The following is a 22,699-nucleotide window of genomic DNA, read 5'->3' on the forward strand; positions in this document are numbered from 1 at the left end:
AAGGCGGCAAAGACCTCGTTTTCGCACGCGGTCAACCGGTAGGCCAAGTCATTCGTTGCATAAGTGAAACAACGCGGCGGAAAGGACAGAGTCTGATGCGGCGGCCGACTACCCAACAAGGGGCTTGTCGCGACTTTCCAGAACCCGGGCCTCTCGGTGTGACGAGGCACAGGACGGCGTGCAACGGGCAGAGGAAGAGACATGGGAAGACACTTCTAGCAGAGAAACAGACAAAGAAGAGATGGAGGGAGGGAGGGAGCCGTAGGCGCAGCAGACGCAAGCAGCCAGTAATACAAGGTGCGACAAGCGCGGCATGGCAAAAGGGGATCTACGGACGCGCCGGGGATATACGGTCAAGCGGGAAGATACAGGGCCGTCCAGGGCAGCAGGAGACAGTCAGTCAGACAGACAGACAGACAGGAGGGCGAAACCCCACGGACGTTTGTATTGTGAAGCTGTCGTGGGTTAGTGCGTCCGTGATTGGGACTCCAATGGGGGAGAGGAGGAGAGGGGGGGAGGGAAGGGTAAAAGGGGCCGGGGGGAAGCAAGCAGGAGGAAGAGAAGAAATCATGCAACTTTGCTGGGCTGGGCTGAACTGGACTGGACTGGACAGAGAAATGTCACGTAACAGCCAGACGATGCAACGCAGAGTCGAGTCCGTCGTCGTCGTCGTCGTCGTCTTTGCTTCTGGTGGGAAAGGGGCCGTTATCCGTTGCCCGTCAGAGTAGCGTTGTCTGTCTGGTGCGGTACGTACGTGGATGGCCTCGGTCAGCGTACCTAGGTGAATGAACAGCCACCTACCTAACCTATCCTATAGCTCAGCGGAATATGGATGGTGCTATCAATGCTTACATCGGACGGGCAGAGCTTCAGCCGGGGAACTCGGGGCGGCCGGCCTACAGGGCGGGTGATCTGATTATCATAATCGACGGGCCAGGTACCGGCATTGGAAGGGTCAGAGATTCCCGTCATCCAACCAGCATTATTGTCCAGCATCCAGCATCCAGAGTTCAGCGACGACGCTCAGCTCCTCCTCTCTCAGGCAGGGCAGGGCTGGGATGGACAGGCACAGGCGCGGGCACGGGCGTAGGCGAACATGAAAACGGCCGACCAAGAGGCCGAACCGGGGAAAGGGGCCGTGGTCTGGGGCCATGGGAAGCCTGGCCCTGGCCACGGCTTGATGGGTTTGGTGTTTGACAGGACGCTTGGGCCTGAAAGATCCAGGGTGCCACGGTCCATGACAGTCCAGGTCAGAGGCACAGCCTTGACCTGAAGAATAAGGTACCCGAGCTGGGCTGGGCTGGGCTGGACAGGGCAGGTAGGTTTTGCTCCATCGACGCCGATTCGATTGCTGATGAAGGCCTCCTGTTGTCGGCATTAGCGCCCCATTGGGTTGAACCAGTGTCCTAGCCCTGGCAGTCATTGCTTCTGCCCGTCAATAATCAATATTGTGCCACAGGCGAGCGTGGGCATGGGCAAGCCAGTTCCTCCCATTCCATACATAGATGGTCCTCCAGACTCGGGATGGTTTCTTGACCCAAAATAGGCTCATCGGTTGGAAGCCGTCAACAAGGGTTACGGCCAACCACCTGGTCGTGGCTTTGTTGCCTGCCGGAGCCGCGAGTTTCAGAATCGCTGCATTATCCGATCGTCCTAGCCCAGAAAGGCCTTCATCACGCCCTTTCATTCTCCAAAAGCGTGGTGAAGCCATGCAAGCTGAACCAGGTGCTTACCATGACACCCATGGTTGTCATCTTTCACAAATGTCGGCAACAAACAATGTTAACAATATCAGTCGATAAGATGCAGATAACATGACAAAACAACATGAAACCGACGATGGGGAAAGGAAAAAGAAAAAAAGGAAGGCAAGAAAGAAGGAATGCGAGCGAATCCCACTCGACGACACGCGACCAGTAGAAGAGGCCTTGTTCTCTCGTACTGCAAGCTCCACGAGACTCTTGTCTCTTCCCTCGCTCGCTGATGACCGGCCACTCAGCTCTAGGGCTGACTAGTTGGTAGTCTAGAGGTAAACGCTTAGCCTCTCAGAAGCTCTGGTAACATCTCAAGAAGATATGTCCTTGCAAGTGCAGCCAACACTGTATCCTGTAGGAAGCTTCCAAAGACGAGCTGCTCCGCCAATGTGCATCAACATCAGACGACGAGTTTAGAGCTCGACATCCCGTCTCGAGTCTCCCACGCATCATCACTCTTGCTCCGTGGCTGCTAATACACATTGCCCCCCATCCTCCACGCGGGATGCCATGCGGGAGAAGGCACTAGAGCGTGGCATGCTTGGGCCCGGCTTGAGCATGAACTTGGAAAATAGTAGAGGCAATGGATCAGGCCTGTTCTGTTGTGTGTCCTGACACCGTCGTGTAGGTGAGCAAGGAAGCAGGAGGATAACCATTACCCGGAAGCGGAAGGATAACTATTACCCGAGACAGGTGCAAGTTTATGCCACGCTGCGCCTCAGGGCCGAGCAAGAATAGTGTCGAGCAGAATCTGAGTGCTACTTTGGAGCAAGTGTCGTTCGATCAAGAGGGGGCTGGTCCCGCTCTGGCGACAAATGGATGTCTCGACGAGGATTTGTTTGTGTGTGGTGCCGCCAACGTCAACCCTGTCCTGAGACTTGTTGACGACTTGACTGAGTCTGTCTGGGTCTGGGGCTGGGGCTCGAGCCAGGGCTTTGAAAAAAAGAAACGCAATAGCCGCGTCCCTCGTCCTGTCGACAGCCGTGTTGGGTCGAACGCCGATGAAGAGTCCAATGCAGGGGATCTAAAGTGGCAGTTGATCCATCTGGCCAGCTGCAGAGGGTCTGTTGAGCAGGGGACATCCCTGCTTGGAATGACACTTTACCGTGCCGGATGTTTTAATTGTAGGGGAGAGTGGCTGTTGTGGGCGTCCCTAGTCGAACCCGCCCACGTCGCCTGAACGGACGGAACCAACTCCACCTCCTCGATTGGAAAGTCGTTTTATGCTTTGACCAGCCAAGGCACATACAGTACGGCATGGTCTCGGGCATGGCTGATGACACCTCAAGCGAGAACTTGACCGACGAGTCATGCTTTTGGACCTTTGTCGTATGCAGTTCACATTGCCTGCATGGTACCTTTGCCATCTTGGCCCTATTGCCCCTTAGCTGAGAGTTGACATGTGAGTGAATGACCTCTGCTCCAAGCAAGACAATCAATGACATGCATGGATCCTTTGCACTCTTCTCCGAAGGTTACCTTGGGCATGACCGGTGTGGAACGAGTCCTGTCTCGACATCACATCTGCACTAGGCTCGTCTCGGAGCCCTTCTGATCCGAGAGCTGCGAGCCAGATGGAGAAAGTCAGAGTCCATGTCTCCGCCCGAGGATGAAGGTGCATTCCTCGAAGGAGAAGTTGACGAACCTGCATCGTCACCGCTTTTCCTTGTGTAGCAGTTTGACAGAGTCGTATAAGGAAGACCTGTACATGCTTGTTCCCTGAAACCGCATTCTCTCCCAGCCCTCTCTGGATCTACCAGTATATTACCTGCGAATTCTTGTTCAAGGGGCAGCTTCTTCGAGGCGGAAAGAAAAGCATCGCGTTTCGGAATGAGTCGGACCCAATTTGAATGGTCATATCGTCAAGTATGAGCTTTCGATTCCATCTCGAAACATACACATAAGTTGGAACATCGTCGAGGGATCCCTGGTGTCTGTGGGAGGAAGCAGGACATCAAATCAAATCGTGCAAGCATCGTCATCCTCCTCCGTAGGCTATTGACAGCGCGCGAGACTGCCGAATGCCTTCTGCCGTGTCCTAAAGGCGTTCAACGTGCAGCAAGCCGTTGATATCGTAAACTTGCCGGCGCATGCAGGTCACGATGGTGGAGGATGGTCGGGCAAACGCAAGATTAGCGACCGCGCAGTTGTCGACGACACCCAATCAGTTGGGCATTGACAACTTACGATCTTGACCGTGAAGGCCAGGGGCGACATTAGCTCGCATGGCTTCGTGGACGGCCATGATTGCTTTTTCCTGCCAGGAGTAGCCGCTACGGGGTCTTGGCACATATGGCAGAGAACCCCCCCACGCCTCCTTGTACAGGACAGGCAGGTTTCGATTGCTCGCTCAGTGCTGTGCTGTGCTCGTGCAAGAAGACAAGACGTGTGTCGGAGCACCGACTCAGATCTGGTATGGCAAACACGATGAACTCATGCAGGGCGGTGAGTTCTATCAAGCTTGCCTGTCTGTCGACTTTGGGCGGAGACTTTTCTGCACAACGTGTGCTGATCGATCGTTGGTGGAAGCATGATGGATGGTGACACAGAGATGAGACTGGGGTGTCCCGCAAAATGTGTCAAAAGCCAGATCTGCTCGGCGGCCAGATGTGTTGGTTTCTAGGCCCACCAGGTCCCAAGAGCTGGATGTCCGACTAGGGTGCCCTGGAAGCCCCTCCCGACTAACGGGCTCTGCCGCCGGGTCATTTGTCGTCGGCTGTGACCTCCTGCCTGCGTGAGTGGTGTGCTTGGAGGCCAGGCAGGTCAGGATCCCGGGAAGGAGACGGCTCTATGCCTAGTCGAGCCCATCTTGCGAATGCATCCCTGAAGCCTCAGTTTCCCCTTTGGGCTGACACCGAGGAGGTGATCAGAAGCATGCAGCCCAGCGCCCATATGTAACGGCCTCAGAGAGAGGAGTTTCCACAAACAACTGGAGTCGTCTCACCCCGGGTGAGATGTCAAGAAAGGACCATGCGGGGTACGACAGGAGGCACGGCGCCTTGCTTAACTGCCAGGGTTCGCATGAACAAGATGTGGAAAAGATGTGCCCAATGCATGAGCATTAATCGCGGTGCTAGGACGAATCATGTGTAGGCTGCATAGGTAGCGGGCACAATATCTGTGGGTCAATCCAAGACGATGGCGCCCAAGAAACCACCCTCTTTCTGCTCGGGAGGATGTTGTGCATGGTGGACAAGGCGTGGACCCGGCTGAGGCCACACAACGGCTGGAGAGCTGCACCAAGACAATGTATTGAGTGCACCTTGCCGCAAGTCTTGCGAAGATTCCAGCGGAACAGGCTGCTTGTCAACCCGGAGCAACTGGATGGACGGGCTGTTTGATAGCGGCTACCGACGTGAGCGGCAGGTGCGCGAAAGTGCCTGAGCAATTGCCAAGGTCTTGAGAATTGTTACGATCAGAGGCTGGATGATCGTCACGTACCCCTGGGCACTCGCTGTCAGTGCGTAGGAAACCGGAAGGATTGGGAAGTTGTCTCCGTTGCTTGGATGGTTTTGACAGATGTGGGTAGACCAAGGGATTGTCGTAGGGATCCAGTTGCACCTAGCCGACATGACCAATGAAAGCCCAGCTCATGACACTGCTTGAGGTTGACAGTACGGAGCATGATCTGCGTTGAAAGCATGGTCATCCACAGAAGTGCGACGCTGGAGGCTGCAGACCATGTCTTCGTTCCATGATGGAAGGGAAATCATCTGGCAGGATGCGCATCCAGCGTCCCCTCGTTCAGACCCATAGAGTTAAGAGGGACACAGACACATGCCGCAGCCAATGATGACCCTGTTGACGCCAGTCCGGTCGCTGTCATCAAGGCCCGTAGTCTCCAGAAATATGCATCAGCGACATATGGCTCGGCGCTGGCACGAGATAGTGGCTCCTGGGGGCCGGAATACTTTTGTTGGCAAAGCGCGTTTGGCACCCTAGAAAGACTGAGGAAGTGCTAAGCAGGTAGACCAGGAGCCTAGCAGCTGTCAGAGCCGGGTTGAGACGAATCTATCCGAGAGCGAGGAGTCTGCACCCACCGGCCCTGACAGATCGACCCAGGTTGATTTCAACAGGCATGATGAGTCGTAATCCTGGATGTTGTGGCTATAATAGAATTGGATAAAGCAATAATGGTTTTGGCAGACCCGTCCGCGCCAAGGGAATAACTCGACGAACCAGGGTTTCGCTAGCGGATGACCCTTGCCAAGTGGGACGCGAGCCAGCCTGACATGCAGGACGATTAGTGATCAGTGGACAAGACAAGCAAGCGTTGTTGGAGACCGTTGGCTCTCCTCTCCTTTGCCAGATCTTTGGGATGCACGTACCACCGCGAGGTACGGGGTACAAGAGGTGTTGGTCGATGCCTCCAACGATTTGGAGACTTTGAAGTGAAGCTTGATGTGCAGACGGGGTGATGTCCGGTATAACTAACATAGTCGGAAGGCAGGCCTGCACAGATTGACTCGGTGCAGCGGGGCGCGGCGCACCGTTTATCCGGCAGCCTTTAGCTTCAAGTGGCCCAGTTAGGTGGAGGGTGTGCGAAGCTGCTGTACAATACGGTCGATCGAAGAGCGGTGACAGAAAAACAACTACAGTTAGGCTGAAAGACTGCAGGTAGCATGCATGAATTTATTTTAATTTCCTTCATCTTGGACGTCTCTGTGTGGCCTCTTTCTCACGCCCGTGACTCGGAAGGCGTGAAAGGTAACGTGATGTGGGCCTTCCTAGTGGGGTTTCTGCCCCAGCGTTCCTCACCTGGGAATGGCATCGTCTCCTCCGTAAGAAACGCCAGCCAAGATGAACCGACACTAACGGCAGTGCAACCTCACGCATCCCTTCCCTCCGCTCAGCACGTCCTGATGCCAAAGCGTCAAAACTCAGATCGAAAAGCAAATCCGCATGCACAAAGTTCCCACTGGACAAGCTTTGCAACAGGTTGGATGAGGCTTGCTGATTGATGCCAAGCTCAGGTACGCACGCCAGGAACAAGCTCCCGCTGTGAAAGTCTCAGTTCTCAGTTTCAGTAAACACCCCCGTTCCTGTGTGATATTCTCCAACGGACAAGATCCAGGTGCTAGGGCCCAGCATGACTTTGACCGTCGTCGGTGGCAGGGCCTGCGAGGCCTGGCAATGCTACGGTACATGTTCGAGTACCTGCTGCTTCTGTGCACCTCTGCGGAGCCCTCAGCGAAACCAGCCTACCATGTTGCGATCCCAGCTCAAACGTCTTTCTGAAGAGCCAATCGTTCGCGGGCAGAATGCACATCCCAGCAGCGGAGGCGACCCTAATCTGTTCTGGCGCCGTGGGATCTTCGCGACGATCGTACAACTTGAGAAGCCAATCGCAACACTGAGTTTGGCTGACAAACCCACCCGGGTCCTGTCTCACTGTTGTGCCAGAGCCATGCTAGAGGCTAGAGGCTGCGAGATTGTTTCCAAGGTTATCGTCCCAGGCTACCGCTGGTTCGCCCAACAAGCGCGGCCTTCATAATTACCGCCATTTCCAGAAACTCCAAGTGTGATTTTGCTTTGCGATGGACTCCTTCTTTCGTTAGAGGAGGCGTTTGGTCTTGGAGAAAAGATAATCATGGAACATGGGCCTAAATCCCAAGACCCAGGGACTTGGGCCTGGACTGCCCGTCGACGCCACGGGCCTCCCGCCTCTGCGCTACCGCTGAAGCCGCGGCTCAATCATATCAAATCCTGGCGCCTGAGTGGGTGTTCTGGGCTGACTCGCCTGGGTTGGCGCCCCCCCTTCAAACACTGGGCGCTGGGACTCAAGAAGCAAACACTCGACAAAAGCAAGGCATTCCCTACTACGTTCAACAACCCCACACTGGTTACCGAACACACGACGAGTGCCGGGAGCCCATGGCTTGTCCAGGACGGTACCTGCTACGTGGGATCGGCTGGTCCAGCTTCAAGCAGAGACGGGACTACGGCGCCTGTCTACGACTACTGCGGCTCGCTTGCTCAACCGAGAGTCAAGGGTCCGGAGTCCAGAGACAGGAGAAAGAGGACCGGCGCTCAATTGATCGATCCACAACGCGGTACTGGCTGTAATTGCTTGCGCGACGGCGGCGAACCCGATGGCAACGCTTGAATCATGGCCCTACAGGCCTGCAGATGCCATCGTGGGTGGCGGGTGTGTAGCCGCCCTAGCGTCTCCCCTAGCCGCAGCGAATGCGGACGTGACAGGCCGTCAAATATCGAGGTTTCCACTTTAGCGTTTCCTCAGCTTCATCTGGCTGGGTGCCGTGTTAGTGAGAGGTCAGACACAGACAGCACAGAGAGAGAGGCGAAGGAGGGGGAGGGAAGAGGAGGAGGGCAAGCCAAAACGAGTGCAACGGCAACCGTTCGAGCAACACCATCACCCGTCATCCATAAACTCTAATAACACCAAGCCCGAAACCCATCGGCATGGGTCAGAGCGTCGCGCGCAACCTCGTGATCGCCTCACAGCAGATAGTCGTCCCAGTGGCCTCTGACTTTCAACGTCTCTCAACCACATAGGTCCAACATCTAGCGCGCAGCCACAGAGGCTTGGTAACGTTGAGAAGGGCTGACCGACTTGGGGAGACATGATGCCCAACGACGACGAGGCGGTGCGGACGACTCGAGCTGGCTGTTCATGTCGGTCGGACTGGCTGGTCGAGAAGAGCAACGAGCATAGCAGCACATGCAACAAGGCGTCCAGATATGCCCACTTCCGTCCGGTATGCGTGTGCAAGTTAAGACGCATATGCAATGCCACCCCAAGACCCGGTCTGGTCCTCGCGTAGGACAATCCCATTCATGGCACGTTCTCAACCGTCTTGGCTCCGAGTCTGGCAACGCTACCTACAGCACAACACCTACCGACATGCTAGGGACGGACAGCTGGGGGTGGGAGCCAGCGGCGAGAACTGACACCACTCCACACTCCACAGTCAAGGCTGCCAGCAGCAGCTCTCTCCCACGCCATGGTGTGTCAGCCACGGTGGACCTGGGTTCTCGAAATGGAGTTCCTAAATCGAGAAGCCAGCAGCCCAGCGTGGGAGGTCCTTGGCGGTTCGACTGAACCCCTGCTCCATGCCAGCAGCCACCCCTGGTAGGGTCATCCCAGCAACCACCATGAGCCTGTCAAAGCTCTCATTTGTCTTTTAGGACTGGTGACGTTTCTCTTGACCTGAAGGATACCACGCCCGGCACCGTGGACAAGGGCATTTGTTTCTTCATCTGGCCCCGTCCCCTCGACTCCCCTGGCTCCCTGATCGCCCCGTGTTCCCTGCTCAAGCTTCGCATACTTGGTCCATTTCTGGTTTAGCCTCCCCGTCAGCCGTTTCCTCCACAAGACGTCGAGCAGAAGTCTTGTTTTAAAGACCCGGCATCCCAGTTCACAACGCTTTGTTCCCACGTCGTCGTCTGTGGCTTGGACGAGTCGGTTTCACTAATACAACCACTTCTCCAGTTGAGCCCTGACCACTCTGAAATTCTCCGCTCAGACTGTTTATGGCCCTGCATCCTTTGGCATTTCCTATCTAGGCCACGACCAAGCGCCCCCCACTCTAAGCTGGACGGACTCTGGAGGATCAACTGTCTGTCGTCGACACCATTGAGCCGCCACAGTATCCCTGATATACAAAAGGCTTGGGCCTCCCACCACCTGCAAGCACATGATCCCGGCCTGCCCATCGTTGTTCAAGACCAACACTTCTTCCCTTGGCCGCCATCCCTCTCTATCACGACCGGTATTGGACCTGTTTGAGACTGTGTGACGGACTTCGCTCTTTACCCAACAACCATCTTCTGGCTCTATTCATCTGCACTGGAGCTTTCCAGCAAGACGATCGTTCAACCTTTGGGTCTACTTCTCGCCTTCAACTTTGTATAATAATCAAAGGTACCACCACCAGTGCCTCCTCATGACGGCCTCCACCCGCGTCCGAGTCCTCCCCTATTAACACCTGAAAGGGAATTGGCCGCTGCGCGGTTTGTTCTTGCCTGACTGGCCGTCTTGTTATGGAAGATAGCCGTTCACTGTCAAAACAGTCTGAAACAACACCACAAGAAACTGCTCCAGCAACTGCCAAAATGTCTATGCTTGCCACAGCATCCCCCTCTTCTCATCCCTCCTTCGGCATGCCCCGCCCCTGGGAGGCCAACCGATGCCCCGACTATTCTCTCCGGCCGAGAACCGAGAACGACAGAGTGGCTCTGCCCTCCATCCGACAGGTAGACTAAGCGCGGACGAGAGAAGACGAAGTGCCCCCAGCTGACCTCTCCCAGGCTTTCCCGGAACTACAACTTCAACCTCAACCACCGCAAGACCTCAATGCAAAGCCACCCTCAGCAGGTGGCCCTCTGGGCGCACCACCCATGAATTCAGCATCACCGCAATATGTACACTCGCCCAATGCTAGCAAGAGGAGGAGATTGTCGATGGAGCGCGAGCAGGAAAATGAGAGAGCACGCCAAGTACCGCGCCTTCTATACAGCCCCGACCGAGCATCACCACGACAAATCTCACCAAATCTCCCTATGCAGCCGGGAGCGCAGGATAACTGGGGGCCGGCCAGAACGAGTCCGTATCTCGCAAACGGATCGACTCCTCACCGTGCTACAATGGAGGTGAACGAGAGGGTAGAACCTCGACCAGCACTTCCCAGTCTCCCCCCGCCGCGGGCGATGGAACGAGAAGCAGCTCCCGTAAACCGTGTTCCACCACCGGTGGAGGGTTATCGAAGCTCGCATCCCCCGATGCCTCCCCACTCAGGGGCGCCTGTCCCTGAAGCCGTGCCCTCGGCCTACCGCGAGCCCAACTACGGCTATCCTTATCACCACCCAACCCGATACCAGTCACTATCTGCAGGATCTGCTCACTCGTTTGACCGGACACCGTTTACTGCAAGCGGCTACAACACTCCCTATCAAGATTTTGTGCGGTTCGGGGAGATGGGCCCTTCGAGCCTCAACGGAGACAACAAGCAGCGGAAGCGAAGAGGCAACTTGCCCAAGGAGACTACGGACAAGCTCAGGGCTTGGTTTGTGGCGCACCTCCAGCACCCTTATCCCACCGAGGACGAGAAGCAGGAGCTCATGCGACAGACGGGACTACAGATGAGTAAGTTGAGAATCCTGGTTCATACAGAACAGTACATGCCCACCACGTCGATCCGATCCACGTGGGTGGGGGAGCTACTGTGATGTGCAGCAGAGTAGAGTTGTCTGGAAACTAACGGCTACACCCACAGATCAAATCTCCAACTGGTTCATCAACGCTCGACGTCGCCAGCTGCCGACCATGATCAACAATGCGCGCGCCGAATCTGACGCCATGACGGGCGCCCGCGGCGGCGGTGACATGAAAATCCTCGCCACCACGGAACGCGGCGACTTTGAGCACGGCAAGCGGGAGCCGGTCGGACCCCTGAGCGACGGGGAGGGCGCCACCTACGACGAGGATCTCGAGACGCTGAGCCAGCGTAGAACGGGCAATGCCATGGGCAGGGGCAGCGTCTAGTTTTGCGACTAGGCCAAGTCAAGGGAGGCTGCAGGCGCCCACCCACGCTGCAGTACCGTTTTTATTTACTTCTTTCTTTTCTTTGGTCCTCTCCCGACCTCTTAATTCTCTGGAGCGACTCCCCCTTGGGCTTATTACTTTTGACACGAGACATTTTGGGTATGAGAACAGCGGCTCTTTTTTTTCTTCTTTCTTTTTTTTTTTTTTTTTTACTTTTGCTTCTTCTTCTTGTTGGGGGGGTGGGTTTGGTTGTTTTAGTCCACAGACGCGCTTGGCGACGGGATATCCCATTTTTATGCGCAAGGGAGATTACCGATTTCATGTTTTTTAAGTGGAGAAGGGGCGCGGTTGGTTGGTTTCCATCCATGGATGATTGGAACCCAGCCACTGGGGCGGGTACTTTATGGTATTGGATGATATGGTATGGTACGAAGGAAGCGACATCGATTATCAACGCCACAGAGACGACAAAGACGCAACATACACGGCAATAGCGTTTTATTTTGGGATTTTGATTTTGGATTTGGATCAAGGTCATGATCCTCTCTGGAAGGGTAGGGGGGCCAGGCAAGGCAGGGCAAGAAACAGGGCAACAAAGATTACCTAGATACCTCACGGGCAACCTACAGGGGCTCACACAATAAGAGAGAGTGCAACGACAGGCGACCCAGACGCCTTGGTTCACTAGATTTCCACAATCATCATCATCACCCTCGCTTGCTCGCTCGCTCGACCCTTCAATCATCAGTCAAGGGACCTCATAGAAAAGGGGGGGCGAAAATCTCCCGTGGACGAACCAACAATAAGCCCGTGTCTCCTCTTCTGGGTCTGTCTTGTTTTTTTGACAGCAGAAGCTTACGACCAGTCTGTGCATCAAAGACTTAATTTACTGGACAACCGACTAAGACGTCGTCTCCTCAGTGGGCACAAGATCCTCTGGTGGTTGTAAGCTCCCAGCTCGTGATCCACCACCCCCCTCACCCTCGCCCTCCCCTCCCCTCCCCTGGTGATGGGCAGTCTTACCTTACAGTCACTGCTACCTTCAGTACGACATCATATGGCCTCACGACCACCTGAGTGTCCCCCAATCCAGATTTGGGGAGGTGAGTGGAGGTGAGGGGATGGCGGATCCCCAGCGGGGGTGGTTTGACGACCGGTCGACTATAGCGGCAGCGGCTAGTCCATCTTTAGAGCCACAGACCCAAGGGAGGACAAGAGGCATCGGGCTCACGATGGAAGCCCGTGGGGGAGTGAGTGCCGTACTGTAGTATTCCGGGAGGCGTGTGCTGGCTTGCGGGAGGCGAAAGGCGAGAGGCAGGCACTGAACCGTACTATCGACTGGACAGTAACCGTTGGGGGTGGAAAGGGTTCAGCCTCTTGGCGGTGGTGGATGCATGGTTGGTTATTCAACGGTGAGTGATGAGCGAACAAACTTCGCCTTTCAGGTGTCCGAGATTCGCGAGGTCTTGTTCAAAGCAACCCTCCTCTTTCTGTCACCACGCATCTCGGATGATACAGATCCAAGACGGAGATTCTCCGGGGCTGTGTGACAACCTAACAAGAAAGAGGGTGTGCATGTCGTGCGGCACGGGCAGAGAGGAGGAGGGGGGAGGGGGGTTCGCGCGAATGCATAAAAGACAGCATATCCATGACTTCACAAGGCGCTGGGTCAGCGCCGCCGCTACAGCAGAATGCATGGTGCCGAGAAAGGATTGTGGCTGAACGGGGTAGAAAGAAGACGAGACTGCGAGGTTAAAGCCATGGGAATGGAAAAGGCGGCTCATCAGACAAGAGACAACTGGGCTGGGGGCCAAGTTGTGGAGGCATTGATTGATTGTCCTTGAACTCGGTAAGACAGAAACAGTTCCTGACAACATGGCGGAACTCGATGAACGGTTTGACGCATCTGGCGCGGCATGGTTCCGTAAAGACGACCCTACTGTCTGAGCGTTGTCGCTTCCCAGAGTTTGACAATGATTACACTGACACCGATGCTGCTGATGCTGATGCTGATGCTGATGCTGTCACGACTGGGTCATGACCACCTGAGCGAGCGGCCGAGATGCGGTACAGGCCAGTACAGCAGAGTAGAGTAGGAACGGCACTTGAGAAAATGGGCTAGACAGGGCTAGACGGGGTTCCAAACGGGAGCCTGAGCCGTGAATGCCGTGAGGGGATCTGCCACTGACTGGACTGTCCTTGGTCTAGACAACCATTCGCAGCAAGTAGACGGAGTCGAACGATCTACGCATGCGCCCAGCCTGGGATCAGGGATGCTCGCAGTGCCATGAAACATGTCAAGTTCACCGGTGAGGGGGGGAACCCTCTCCGGCAGGCAGGGCTTGCTGACCGGCCGGTAGGATGGAGTTGAAGGGCACAGTATGTATGCAGGCGGGCCTAATATGGCTCCTCTCAAGATGGGGGCCCAGCAAACAGACGACAAGAGAATGGCGTGGAAACAAGCATCAACCACGCTGTCAGGGCAGGACGGCAGATGCATCAGATGCATCCAAGAGGAACAGGATTATCATCCCGGAGTTGGTGGTGGCTGCCAAGTGACCCTGTGCCGTGGGTGACGTCCAGTTGGTTGCGGGCCGAGAAGGAAGAGCCAGTTCTGGACAAGCCAGACCAGGCCAGACCAGGCCAGAGCGTGTAAACAATGTCAGTTGCTGTATGTACGTGTTGTGCATTCAGTCATTCATGTGAGCGAGGTGGTCAAAGCCCTTCCCTGTGAGTTCACTCGACGCTTGTCTCGGCATGGAACCCTCTGATCTCGTGTTGAATCAACTAGTCTCAGGCATGACACTCTGATGACAATGACAGACCCTCGCTTCCGAGTCGTTTGTCACTGCTATGCCGCTATCTCGACGTCATCATCCGCCAATGCACATCCATCGCACCTAGGTCTCTTTCGGAGTTAACAGGCGAACCAGACGACACGAGATGGACCGGGGGTTCATTCGTTCGTTCGCCGCGGCAGATGGTTAGGAAGGGGGAGGGGGCGTCTGCTGCAGACCTGTGGCGGGCTTGGGCAAGGCGCCGTTGACAGGTCGGCTGGGGAGGCGTATCTCCTTTCGGCATACATGTTTCTTTGTTTCTGCTTCTAGCTGGACGAGGAGTTTCAGTTTCGAGAAACACAACCAACGGCTCGCTAAGGTCGAGGCTGGGGGAACCCTCAGATGCTGCGGAGATTAATATGATTCATGACGAAACCTGCCATCAAGACAGGCTCGAGTTGTCAAGGGTTTGGGCTGACCCTTGAGATATTGGCCCAGGGACTTGTAGATCTTTCAATTCACTTGCACCCAGCATAGCGCGCAGTGTTTTCCTTTTGCCCAAAGGCAGCGTGTGGTGCTGGCGGATCGACAAGGATAGCCCCGGTGGCTCTCCTCATCCCTCTCTCCTCGTCCATGGAGCTGGGGCGCACCAGCCGCGTGGCTGAATGACAGCGAGACACTTGGGCCTCAATAGGGCAAGGCGGGCGCCTGAGAAAGAGGCAGTTGACAGTCCTGGATGTCTCAGAGGATAATGTGCCCGGGCGCTGTCTCACGTCTGGCTGCATGTCTTGATGCACCCCGTTTTCTTCATCTCTTTTGGCTCCGTCTATCAGTGTTGATGACGGCACCACAGTTCAGCAAGCTATTTCGGGCAGCCATACAGAGACACGGCCCCCGGTGATGTCCTCATGGTCACCCGCGAGGGTTTGAGACATGAGACATGGTTGGGCGTGTCTCCCGCGTGGCAACGCAGAAAAGAGCAACATGGCTGACTTGATCCATGGCCGTTTTACCTATCTGAGAGGCGAGGCCCATGGGAAGCTGACCTTGTCGTTGCATCAGGAGGAGACAAAAAAAACAGGGTTAGCAGCCAACCAACTCAACGTTGGTGGCGCAGGGGTGCCCTTCTCGTCGATCTCTTCTTGAGTTATCATAGAAGGTCGGTCCGTCCTGTTCCTAGATTCTAAGTTTAAGCTGACCCTGGGAATGAATTGACTTTTTGACAATTGGCTCGTGCGTGCGTGTGTGCCTGTTCATCCCGCAAAGTGAAAGCAAGACGGGTCATCAGCCACCGCTTCTCAATGCGGCTGGCTGCTCAAGCAAGTCACCCGGCGGTATGCTCGCTCTACTGCCAGTGGTCAGCCCCGTGCGACGTCGCCACAAGTGTTGGTGGTGTGAGGGCTTGCTGCTGGCTTGATAGGGAATAACAAGCATGATTTGGGGACCATGGCCGTCGTTTCAGGCGGTTCCGGCAGGGCTGATGGAGAAACCCGCCGCCGCGGCAATCTATGCCAGAGACATGATCCCCCCTCCCCCTGCAAATGTCCCCTACGCCCAAGCTTCGATCGACGATGGAGAGGGAATGAGGGAAGAGGAGAGCGACAAGAGTCAAGAAGGAGCGGGAGTTAGGTCAGGCGGAAAGAGGGTCAAGTGTCAGTCACCAAGGAGCTCGCTCCACCGATGCCGTCCTGTCGCAAGCCATGCCTGTGGCCAGCGTTTCAGGGCCATGATGACTGCCCGGAGTTGCAAGAATCAATGAGCTGCCAGCTCACATTGGGAGCGTGGTCGGCTGGATGGCGTCGAGTCTAAGCCCATCCTGGACGCGCCGCTAATAAAGGCTTCTCTTGTCGATCCTAGATCGGCCGGGATTCCTAAAAGCGACCCAGCCGATAGCGTCCTGCCTAGCTGTCAATCGTCAGCACTGGTTTCGCCGGTAGCCGGACGGCTAGGTGCCACATCCAGTTGCCAAGGGCGGGTCTTGGCGGCCGTCAAAGCAACTCGAGAAGCCCTGTCAAACTTCTAGCTCGGGCTGATGGGCTTTGGACTGAGGCTGCCGAATAGCGTCGTCGGCTAGGGCAAGCACCGTTCCGTTTTGCTTCCACCTTTACGGGGACAATCGGTGAGCGTCCGTGTCTGTGCCACCCTCCCACTCCCCCCTTGTCGTCCAATCCGTCCAAGATGGTGGATGGCACCGTTTCTCCTCCATGCTTGGGTGGCGCGGTCCGTAAATGTCACCCTCATCTCTCTTGGATATGACGGCCGTGTGACATGCCGGCGGTAGGCCGGTAGCACCGAGGAAGCATCAAAGTCTTGTGTGACGCAGAGGCGTCAAGGCTGGCGCTGCGGATGATGCTGCCCTGACACGTCCGGGGGCGAGGGGAGATCTGGGCTCGCAAAGTCAAATCAAGGCTGGGCCGAGATTGGCTCAGAGATACGAAGCAGGCGGTGATGATGAGTGACGAAGAATTCGAGAGGTCAAGAGCACCGTGCTTGTCGCCGGCGCAGAGACGGGGCTGCCTCGCTTCTGTCGCTTGGCTGCGCGGCAGTCATGCGCAACATCGCAGGGTCGAGATTTGGGTCGACTGGCGCAAGTAGGTCGCCATCACCTCATCTTGGTCGATTGCCTTGGTCGAGAACGTTGTACTAGACGTCAGCGTTCGCCCCTTGGTCTCCGCCCTGACTGATGCGCGCAGACTACCGACGCGGGCGGGTGGTAGCGGTGGTGATCATGGACGACCTCAGTTGCAGTGAGTGGTTCTTGAGGTTTCTGCGTCGATACAGAGTTCCAGGCCGACAGGGCCAGATCTCGGCGGTGTGTAAGATTTGAGTGAGTGATGGTGGTTGAGGTGAGGTTGAGGGCGCTGTGAGACGGGCTGTGGGAGGATGGCGCCCTGATGCAGGCTGTCGCCGTTCGGAAGCGAAGCTGCATAACATCCGGATGCAGGACAGGGCAGCACGTGCCGGGCCAGCCCTCCATTAGATTAGACAAAGACTCTATTGAGTTGCTAGCAACTGATGGAATGATGAATAGTTGTTGGTGTTTGTATTTGGTTGAGTGTGGCTCAGCACCTATTACCAGAAGATATCTAACCCCCCACGCCGCACTCTTTTTAGACATGGATTTTGCCCGCCTACTTTACCTAAATAAAGGAGGCAGGCACTGCAGGCACCACACGGCAGGAAAGACCCGCGCCAAGTTCCTTCCTTCCCAGAGGATGGACGGACGGACTTTCCTCGCATATTTCTGCACTTTTGGTTCTTACTCTCAACAGTATCAAAAAAGGAGAAGGCGCTCTCAACTCGCGCCTTCGCGTTTTCAACCTGTGACTCATGCTAACCCGTCGATGCTCGGGGTTAGTTCCTTCTCGGACTTTGTAGCCTTCGGCCTTCGGACCAAAAACTCTCCGGCGTGAGAAATCCGAACGGCCACTTCTTGGTCAGCGGCCGCGACCGTAACTAAGAACGTGACTTCGCGTATATGTCTGTCACGTCGTTTCTGTCATGATGCCTCGTAGGCCTTACGCACTGCGTGTCAAGAGAACGCGATAGTGCCTCGTCAGCCCATTTCCTGCCTTGCAGAGGCCAGGTTTCATGTACAACAAGCGTCCCTCGTCCTACTTGTCCATATCCCCACCCCAGTCCCGTCTTTCGTCACCGACTGGATGAGGCTCACTGGTAGCCATAGCCATGCCGCCGGACACCACCGAGTCCGAACCTTCCACCTCCGCCTCCGCCGCCCCGGCCGGCACGGAGCCGTTGGCCTGCGTCTCGTGCAGGGCCCGGAAACTGAAATGTGATCGCACAAAGCCGGCATGCAGCCGTTGTGTCAAGGTTTCAAATGAGTGCACCTATCCAGAGTCACGGCGGAAGCCAACCTTTAAGCGAAGAAACGTTAAAGAGCTTGAAGCACGCCTAGGTATTGCTCACCTCGCATCTGATTATTCATGGATGAGTGGCTGACTTTGGTGCTCACTCAGCTCAGGTTGAAGACTACCTCAAAGAGGTGAATAAGAACATCGACGAAAAGACTGACGATGAGAGCCCCGTTCAACCGGCTCAGCCGGAGATAGAGGTTCCCAACTTTACTGGCGTGCCTCGGCTGGGGAATGACTCTGAACAACCTCAAATGTCATTCTTTGGTCCAGATTACTTTGAACAGTCGAATGAAACAGAAAATCCTCCCAACACTCAGTTGATGGGGTTGGGTATGACAGAGTCTTTGCCCCCAGATGAAGTGATGGAGGAACTGTAAGTGTACCTCCCGGCTGCTTTACACCAACTGACATGATAGGAACACTACTTTCTTCCAACATCAGTACCAGATGATACCTATCGTTCATCCCGGGCGTTATCTCCAGGCTTTCTATGGACCCCCTATGAGAAAGCCCCCTATGTGCCTACAGTACATAATATGGGCGCTGACTTCTGTTGGTCATGCCAAGTACAACCAGTATCATGAGGTCTTTTACCGTCGGGCCCGGCAGTATATCGAAGCAGACGAGATGAAGGTATAAGTCAAATCAAAATCTCGGCTGGATTGGATTAACACCACACAGGGCCATGGAGAAGTCTTTGTCTCTATCAACCACACGCAGGCGTGGGCTCTCATTGCCTTTTATGAGGCAAAGGTCATGCTATTCAGCAGATCAGCCATGAGTAGTGCAAACTGCGTCCGCCTCTGCCACATGATAGGACTTGATCGCCTCGATGGAGAGCGTCTTGGAATGCCACCGCCCTTGCCACCCGCTCTCACGTGGGCAGAGCTTGAAGAACGGAGGAGAGTCTTTTGGGGTGCCTTTTCGATCGATGCCCATTGCTGCATTTCGACAGGCTGGCCCAGCTTGATCAACAAAGACGACGTACATCTACCCCCCATCCTCTTGGAACCTGTACTAACGAGCCAATAGATTGCTACTCGACTGCCAGCCTCGGAAGATGCATTCCTCGCTGACCGGGAAGAAGAAGCCCCTTTTCTGGCCGACGCATTCCGAGGAGCACAGTACACGGGATTTGCAGGGACCGTCATCACTTGCGAGGTCTTTAAGAGCATTCTCCGGCATGTTCATAATGCTCGACCCGACGACGGATGTGACGATGTCATGAACGGGACATACTGGACTCGGCATCGTGAGCTGGACAACACCTTGTCCAGTCTCTTCATGTTTCTCCCTGAAAAGTTCCGCATGCCCGAGAACATACGGGACGCTTCTGCCACGCATCTGAACCTCAACCTACATGCCTCTATCATTTGCCTTCATCATGCGGCTATTGAGAAGGTCGAGAAGCATGGCCTACCTGACCACATCAAGCAGAACAGTATCGCTCGCCTCCGAGCGGCTGCCGAGGAAGTAGTAAACATTATCAGGATCAACACACATGCGACACTCTTCTTTGTATGTATACAACTACTCCTAATTATGCTGCAGCACTGACACCTTCTTCAGAGAAGTCCATTGTGCGCTCTGTCGCTTTACTGCACAACGACGGTCTATGTTTACCTGGCCAAGCAGAACCCAACAGGGGGCCTGACTTCGATCGACCTTTCAAACCTCGACCTTATCATCCAAGCCATGGAAGCTATTGCACGAACACATACTATCACTCGCGCCTTTCTCCAGCAGGCGTGTCTCGACATTGAGCACAATGGCCTCAACTCTTCGATACGAATGCCCTCGCTCAAGAGGTTCCGCAACGCCTTTGGGGAGGGCAAGTCTCATGTCCCTATGCTGGTTCGAAGTACGGTGGCAAAACATACGGAGCCATCATCTCTCTTCTTCGTGCACAAGAGCAGTTCAGATGCAGAACAAGAGGCCCGCATGAAGAATCATCGACCAGGTAAGGACTGCTTCCTTGGCATGCTTGGCGCCGTCACCCGCAATGTCGCACCCCCGAGCCAAGAGGACCCGGCGACAAACAAGAGGAAGCGGATGTCTTCAAGCCCAGGGCCTGAAATGATGAACAGTCAGCGTGGTAACTTGCTATCGTCCTTCACTGCCTCTGGAGTAAACCTGGGACCCGGGTTCGCGGCTACAGGGACTTGGCCATCTCTCTCACCTCGCGTAACATCAGCAAGTATTTCGCTTCCTGACCGCACTAACTCCTCTTCAGCATCCTCGCCAGCGAACCAATGCTCTGGAGCTAGAACAGTATCTGGGAGCAGCCATACCTCACCAGATATCGGGCTCGGCAACACTGCAGAGGACAACCGAATTGATCTAAGGTCGTTGCAGGGGCGTGTAGCGACACCTATATGGCAATCGACTGAGGAAACGCTTTTTGCACAAATCACGGAAACAATGATTACGAATGCTCTTCCCAGCGATGGCACTGATCCCTGGGGGATACTGAATGCCGATCTGAACTGGGACGGAGAAGGGATGCCCACGGGGTTATGAACCAGCAAGAACGAACACGACGGCCATGATGCCCTGGCCATCTCTGGAGTTTAGGTTTTGGCTTTTGGATGACATGAAAGAAAGGAGGGATGTATACCTACTTGTCGAACAGTTGGATGGAGGTGGTGTATGATATATACCCAGGCGTATGAAAGCTAGACATGACACACAACTCTTGTACGATTATGGGGACACGCATGTTACAATAGGTAGACGAACGAGAGTTTCTCATCTCAATAGAGCCTCGGCAGCACCATTTGGAGGTTGATTTATGTCTTGGTCTATCGAGTCCTTGTGAGACATGCATAACTCAACACCAACTGTCCCTAGAATTGAAGATTCGGACGAGCAGTTGCCATGTCTTGCAAGCATGCAATAGTTGGTTATAAACTCTCCGTCTTGACTAAATAGGTAACCGCCCTTGATACCTAATCTGGTCAAAGAGCCGTCAGATCCGAAGCTCAGACCAGACCCTGGCTACTCATGAACTCCACAAAAGCTCCATCATGACTTGTCTCCCTTGAGCTTCCCTTCCTTCCTTCGTCTTCTTCTTCTCACTCGTATTCTCATCCATTGACCGTATCTTCTGTCATGCTGTCGTACGTCATCGGCTTCATAGCCTTCCTCGTGGTCTTTTCAAACCCCATCAGCGAGTTCCTGTACCCCGGCAGCACCGGCCGTCGCGATGCTGCTTACTCGAGACCACAGCTCAATGAGTCGCTGCTTGCGATAGATGTGCCTAATGCGACTGTCCCTGTGTGTGAGGCGGATTCATATGTGGCTCGCATCTTGCACAGGGAGCCTCTTGTCGTGTACCTGGAGGGATTCTTGAGTGAGGAGGAGAGGAAGCATCTGTTGGAGATTAGGTAGGTTTGAATAGCATATAGAAAGACATGACGATGCCTTTTATATGTCAATTGCCTCTGCTAACTCCTTCAGCGAACCCATCTTTGAACCCTCAACCATCACCAATGACGGCGAAGCCACACACCGCGACTCGTCTGTTCGCGACTCATCCGTAGCCGTCATCCCTCGCACCGACCCAGTCCGCTGCATCGAGAACCGAGTCCGCTCCCTCCAGGGCTGGCGCTCCGATATGTGGATCGAGCGCCTCCGGACGCAGCGGTACGGGCCCGGGGGTCACTACGGACACCACTTTGACTGGAGCTCCAACACCCGGGGCTGGGGCCGCGTGAGCAGCCTCATGGCGTGGGTCGATGGCTCCGGGATCCGGGGCGGCGGCACCGAGTTCCCAGCGCTCCCGGTGCCCGCAAGTGAGGAGTGGTGCCGGTTCGTCGAGTGCGGGGGGAACAACACGGGCGCCGTGTTCAAGGTCGCCCCAGGGAATGCCGTCTACTGGGAGAACTTTGCGGCTGACGGGCGAGGTTACGATGAGACGTGGCATGCTGGGTTGCCCGTGGAGGAGGGGACCAAGGTTGGGTTGAATATCTGGAGTTTTGGGCGTATATAGATGTGGCGGTGCATAATTATGAGACGCTCTACTTGAACTCGCTAAAAAGGAATCACCTTCTCATCTTCACTCCCATCTTCTCTCACACTGTCCCATCCATCTCCCCCAGACGACAACCTTGCCGTTGATGGCCTCTGCCACCTGCTCCCTCGTCGGCTTTGAAGTCACCAGCTTTTCATCCAGGGGCTCACTGAGGCCAATGATCTCGAACCAGTCTGAAGTCACCGAGTTAGTGGATACAAGCCTGTGAGAGGCTTCAACTCACATCGATGGATACCGTGGTTGAGAAGCGGCCGCGGTGGAATGTAAATCATGCCATTGCGGCTTGCGCCATAGAAGAAGCCGCCTTCCAGACGTGTAGACTTTTCGTCTACGGCTTTGAAGTCGCTGTTCACAACACTCGTCTTTTGAGGGGGAATACCAAGATAGATTCTACTCATCTGTTAGCCTACCTCTCTTTTCATATCAACACTTGTACACACCCATGACAAATAGGCGTCGGCAACGGGGCATCCGGATCTTCAGATACAAGCAGCCACTCCTTGACACCTTCATGAGAGTCCCATGTCAGCTCAGGGAAGCGGCCCTGACCTCCATGCATGTACTCCTTCTCAAGGGTTGAGCCGTCTGTCCCACAGTCTGGGGATGTAATGGACAGGGTGGGCTCTGAGTGAGAGGCAAAGGCAGGATGGGTGAAGAAGGCCTTTGCGTCGCGACCTTTGGCATTTTTGAAGAGCCAGCTCGCGGCGACTTCGATGTAAGCCGTCATGATTGCAGTGAGGTGAAACTCTGATAGA

At 55.1% G+C, this 22,699-nt stretch overlaps 4 protein-coding genes across 4 annotated transcripts; 3 read left to right on the forward strand and 1 right to left on the reverse strand.

Moving 5' to 3' along the window:
- Positions 1-9,758: 9,758 nt before the first annotated feature.
- NCS57_01037200 (Homeobox domain-containing protein) lies at positions 9,759-11,259 on the forward strand (the record flags this gene model as incomplete). Its single annotated transcript, XM_053060118.1, has 3 exons — positions 9,759-9,971; positions 10,026-10,860; positions 10,991-11,259. 3 exons carry the CDS (start codon positions 9,759-9,761, stop codon positions 11,257-11,259), a joined length of 1,317 nt encoding a protein of 438 aa, XP_052910512.1.
- Positions 11,260-17,723: 6,464 nt separating this feature from the next.
- Positions 17,724-20,255, forward strand: NCS57_01037300 (Zn(2)-C6 fungal-type domain-containing protein; the record flags this gene model as incomplete). The annotated part of the gene is made up of 7 exons (XM_053060119.1): positions 17,724-17,952; positions 18,014-18,284; positions 18,328-18,544; positions 18,593-18,895; positions 18,944-19,429; positions 19,481-20,095; positions 20,145-20,255. 7 exons carry the CDS (start codon positions 17,724-17,726, stop codon positions 20,253-20,255), a joined length of 2,232 nt encoding a protein of 743 aa, XP_052910513.1.
- Positions 20,256-21,022: 767 nt separating this feature from the next.
- NCS57_01037400 (P4Hc domain-containing protein) lies at positions 21,023-21,902 on the forward strand (the record flags this gene model as incomplete). The annotated part of the gene is made up of 2 exons (XM_053060120.1): positions 21,023-21,297; positions 21,371-21,902. 2 exons carry the CDS (start codon positions 21,023-21,025, stop codon positions 21,900-21,902), a joined length of 807 nt encoding a protein of 268 aa, XP_052910514.1.
- A 66-nt stretch (positions 21,903-21,968) lies between these two features.
- Positions 21,969-22,671, reverse strand: NCS57_01037500 (uncharacterized protein; the record flags this gene model as incomplete). The annotated part of the gene is made up of 3 exons (XM_053060121.1): positions 21,969-22,117; positions 22,168-22,334; positions 22,385-22,671. 3 exons carry the CDS (start codon positions 22,669-22,671, stop codon positions 21,969-21,971), a joined length of 603 nt encoding a protein of 200 aa, XP_052910515.1.
- Between the last annotated feature and the right edge of the window lie 28 nt (positions 22,672-22,699).

This window comes from Fusarium keratoplasticum, chromosome 8 (assembly GCF_025433545.1).
Source record: "Fusarium keratoplasticum isolate Fu6.1 chromosome 8, whole genome shotgun sequence".
In the NCBI taxonomy this organism is placed as follows: Eukaryota; Fungi; Ascomycota; class Sordariomycetes; order Hypocreales; family Nectriaceae; genus Fusarium; species Fusarium keratoplasticum.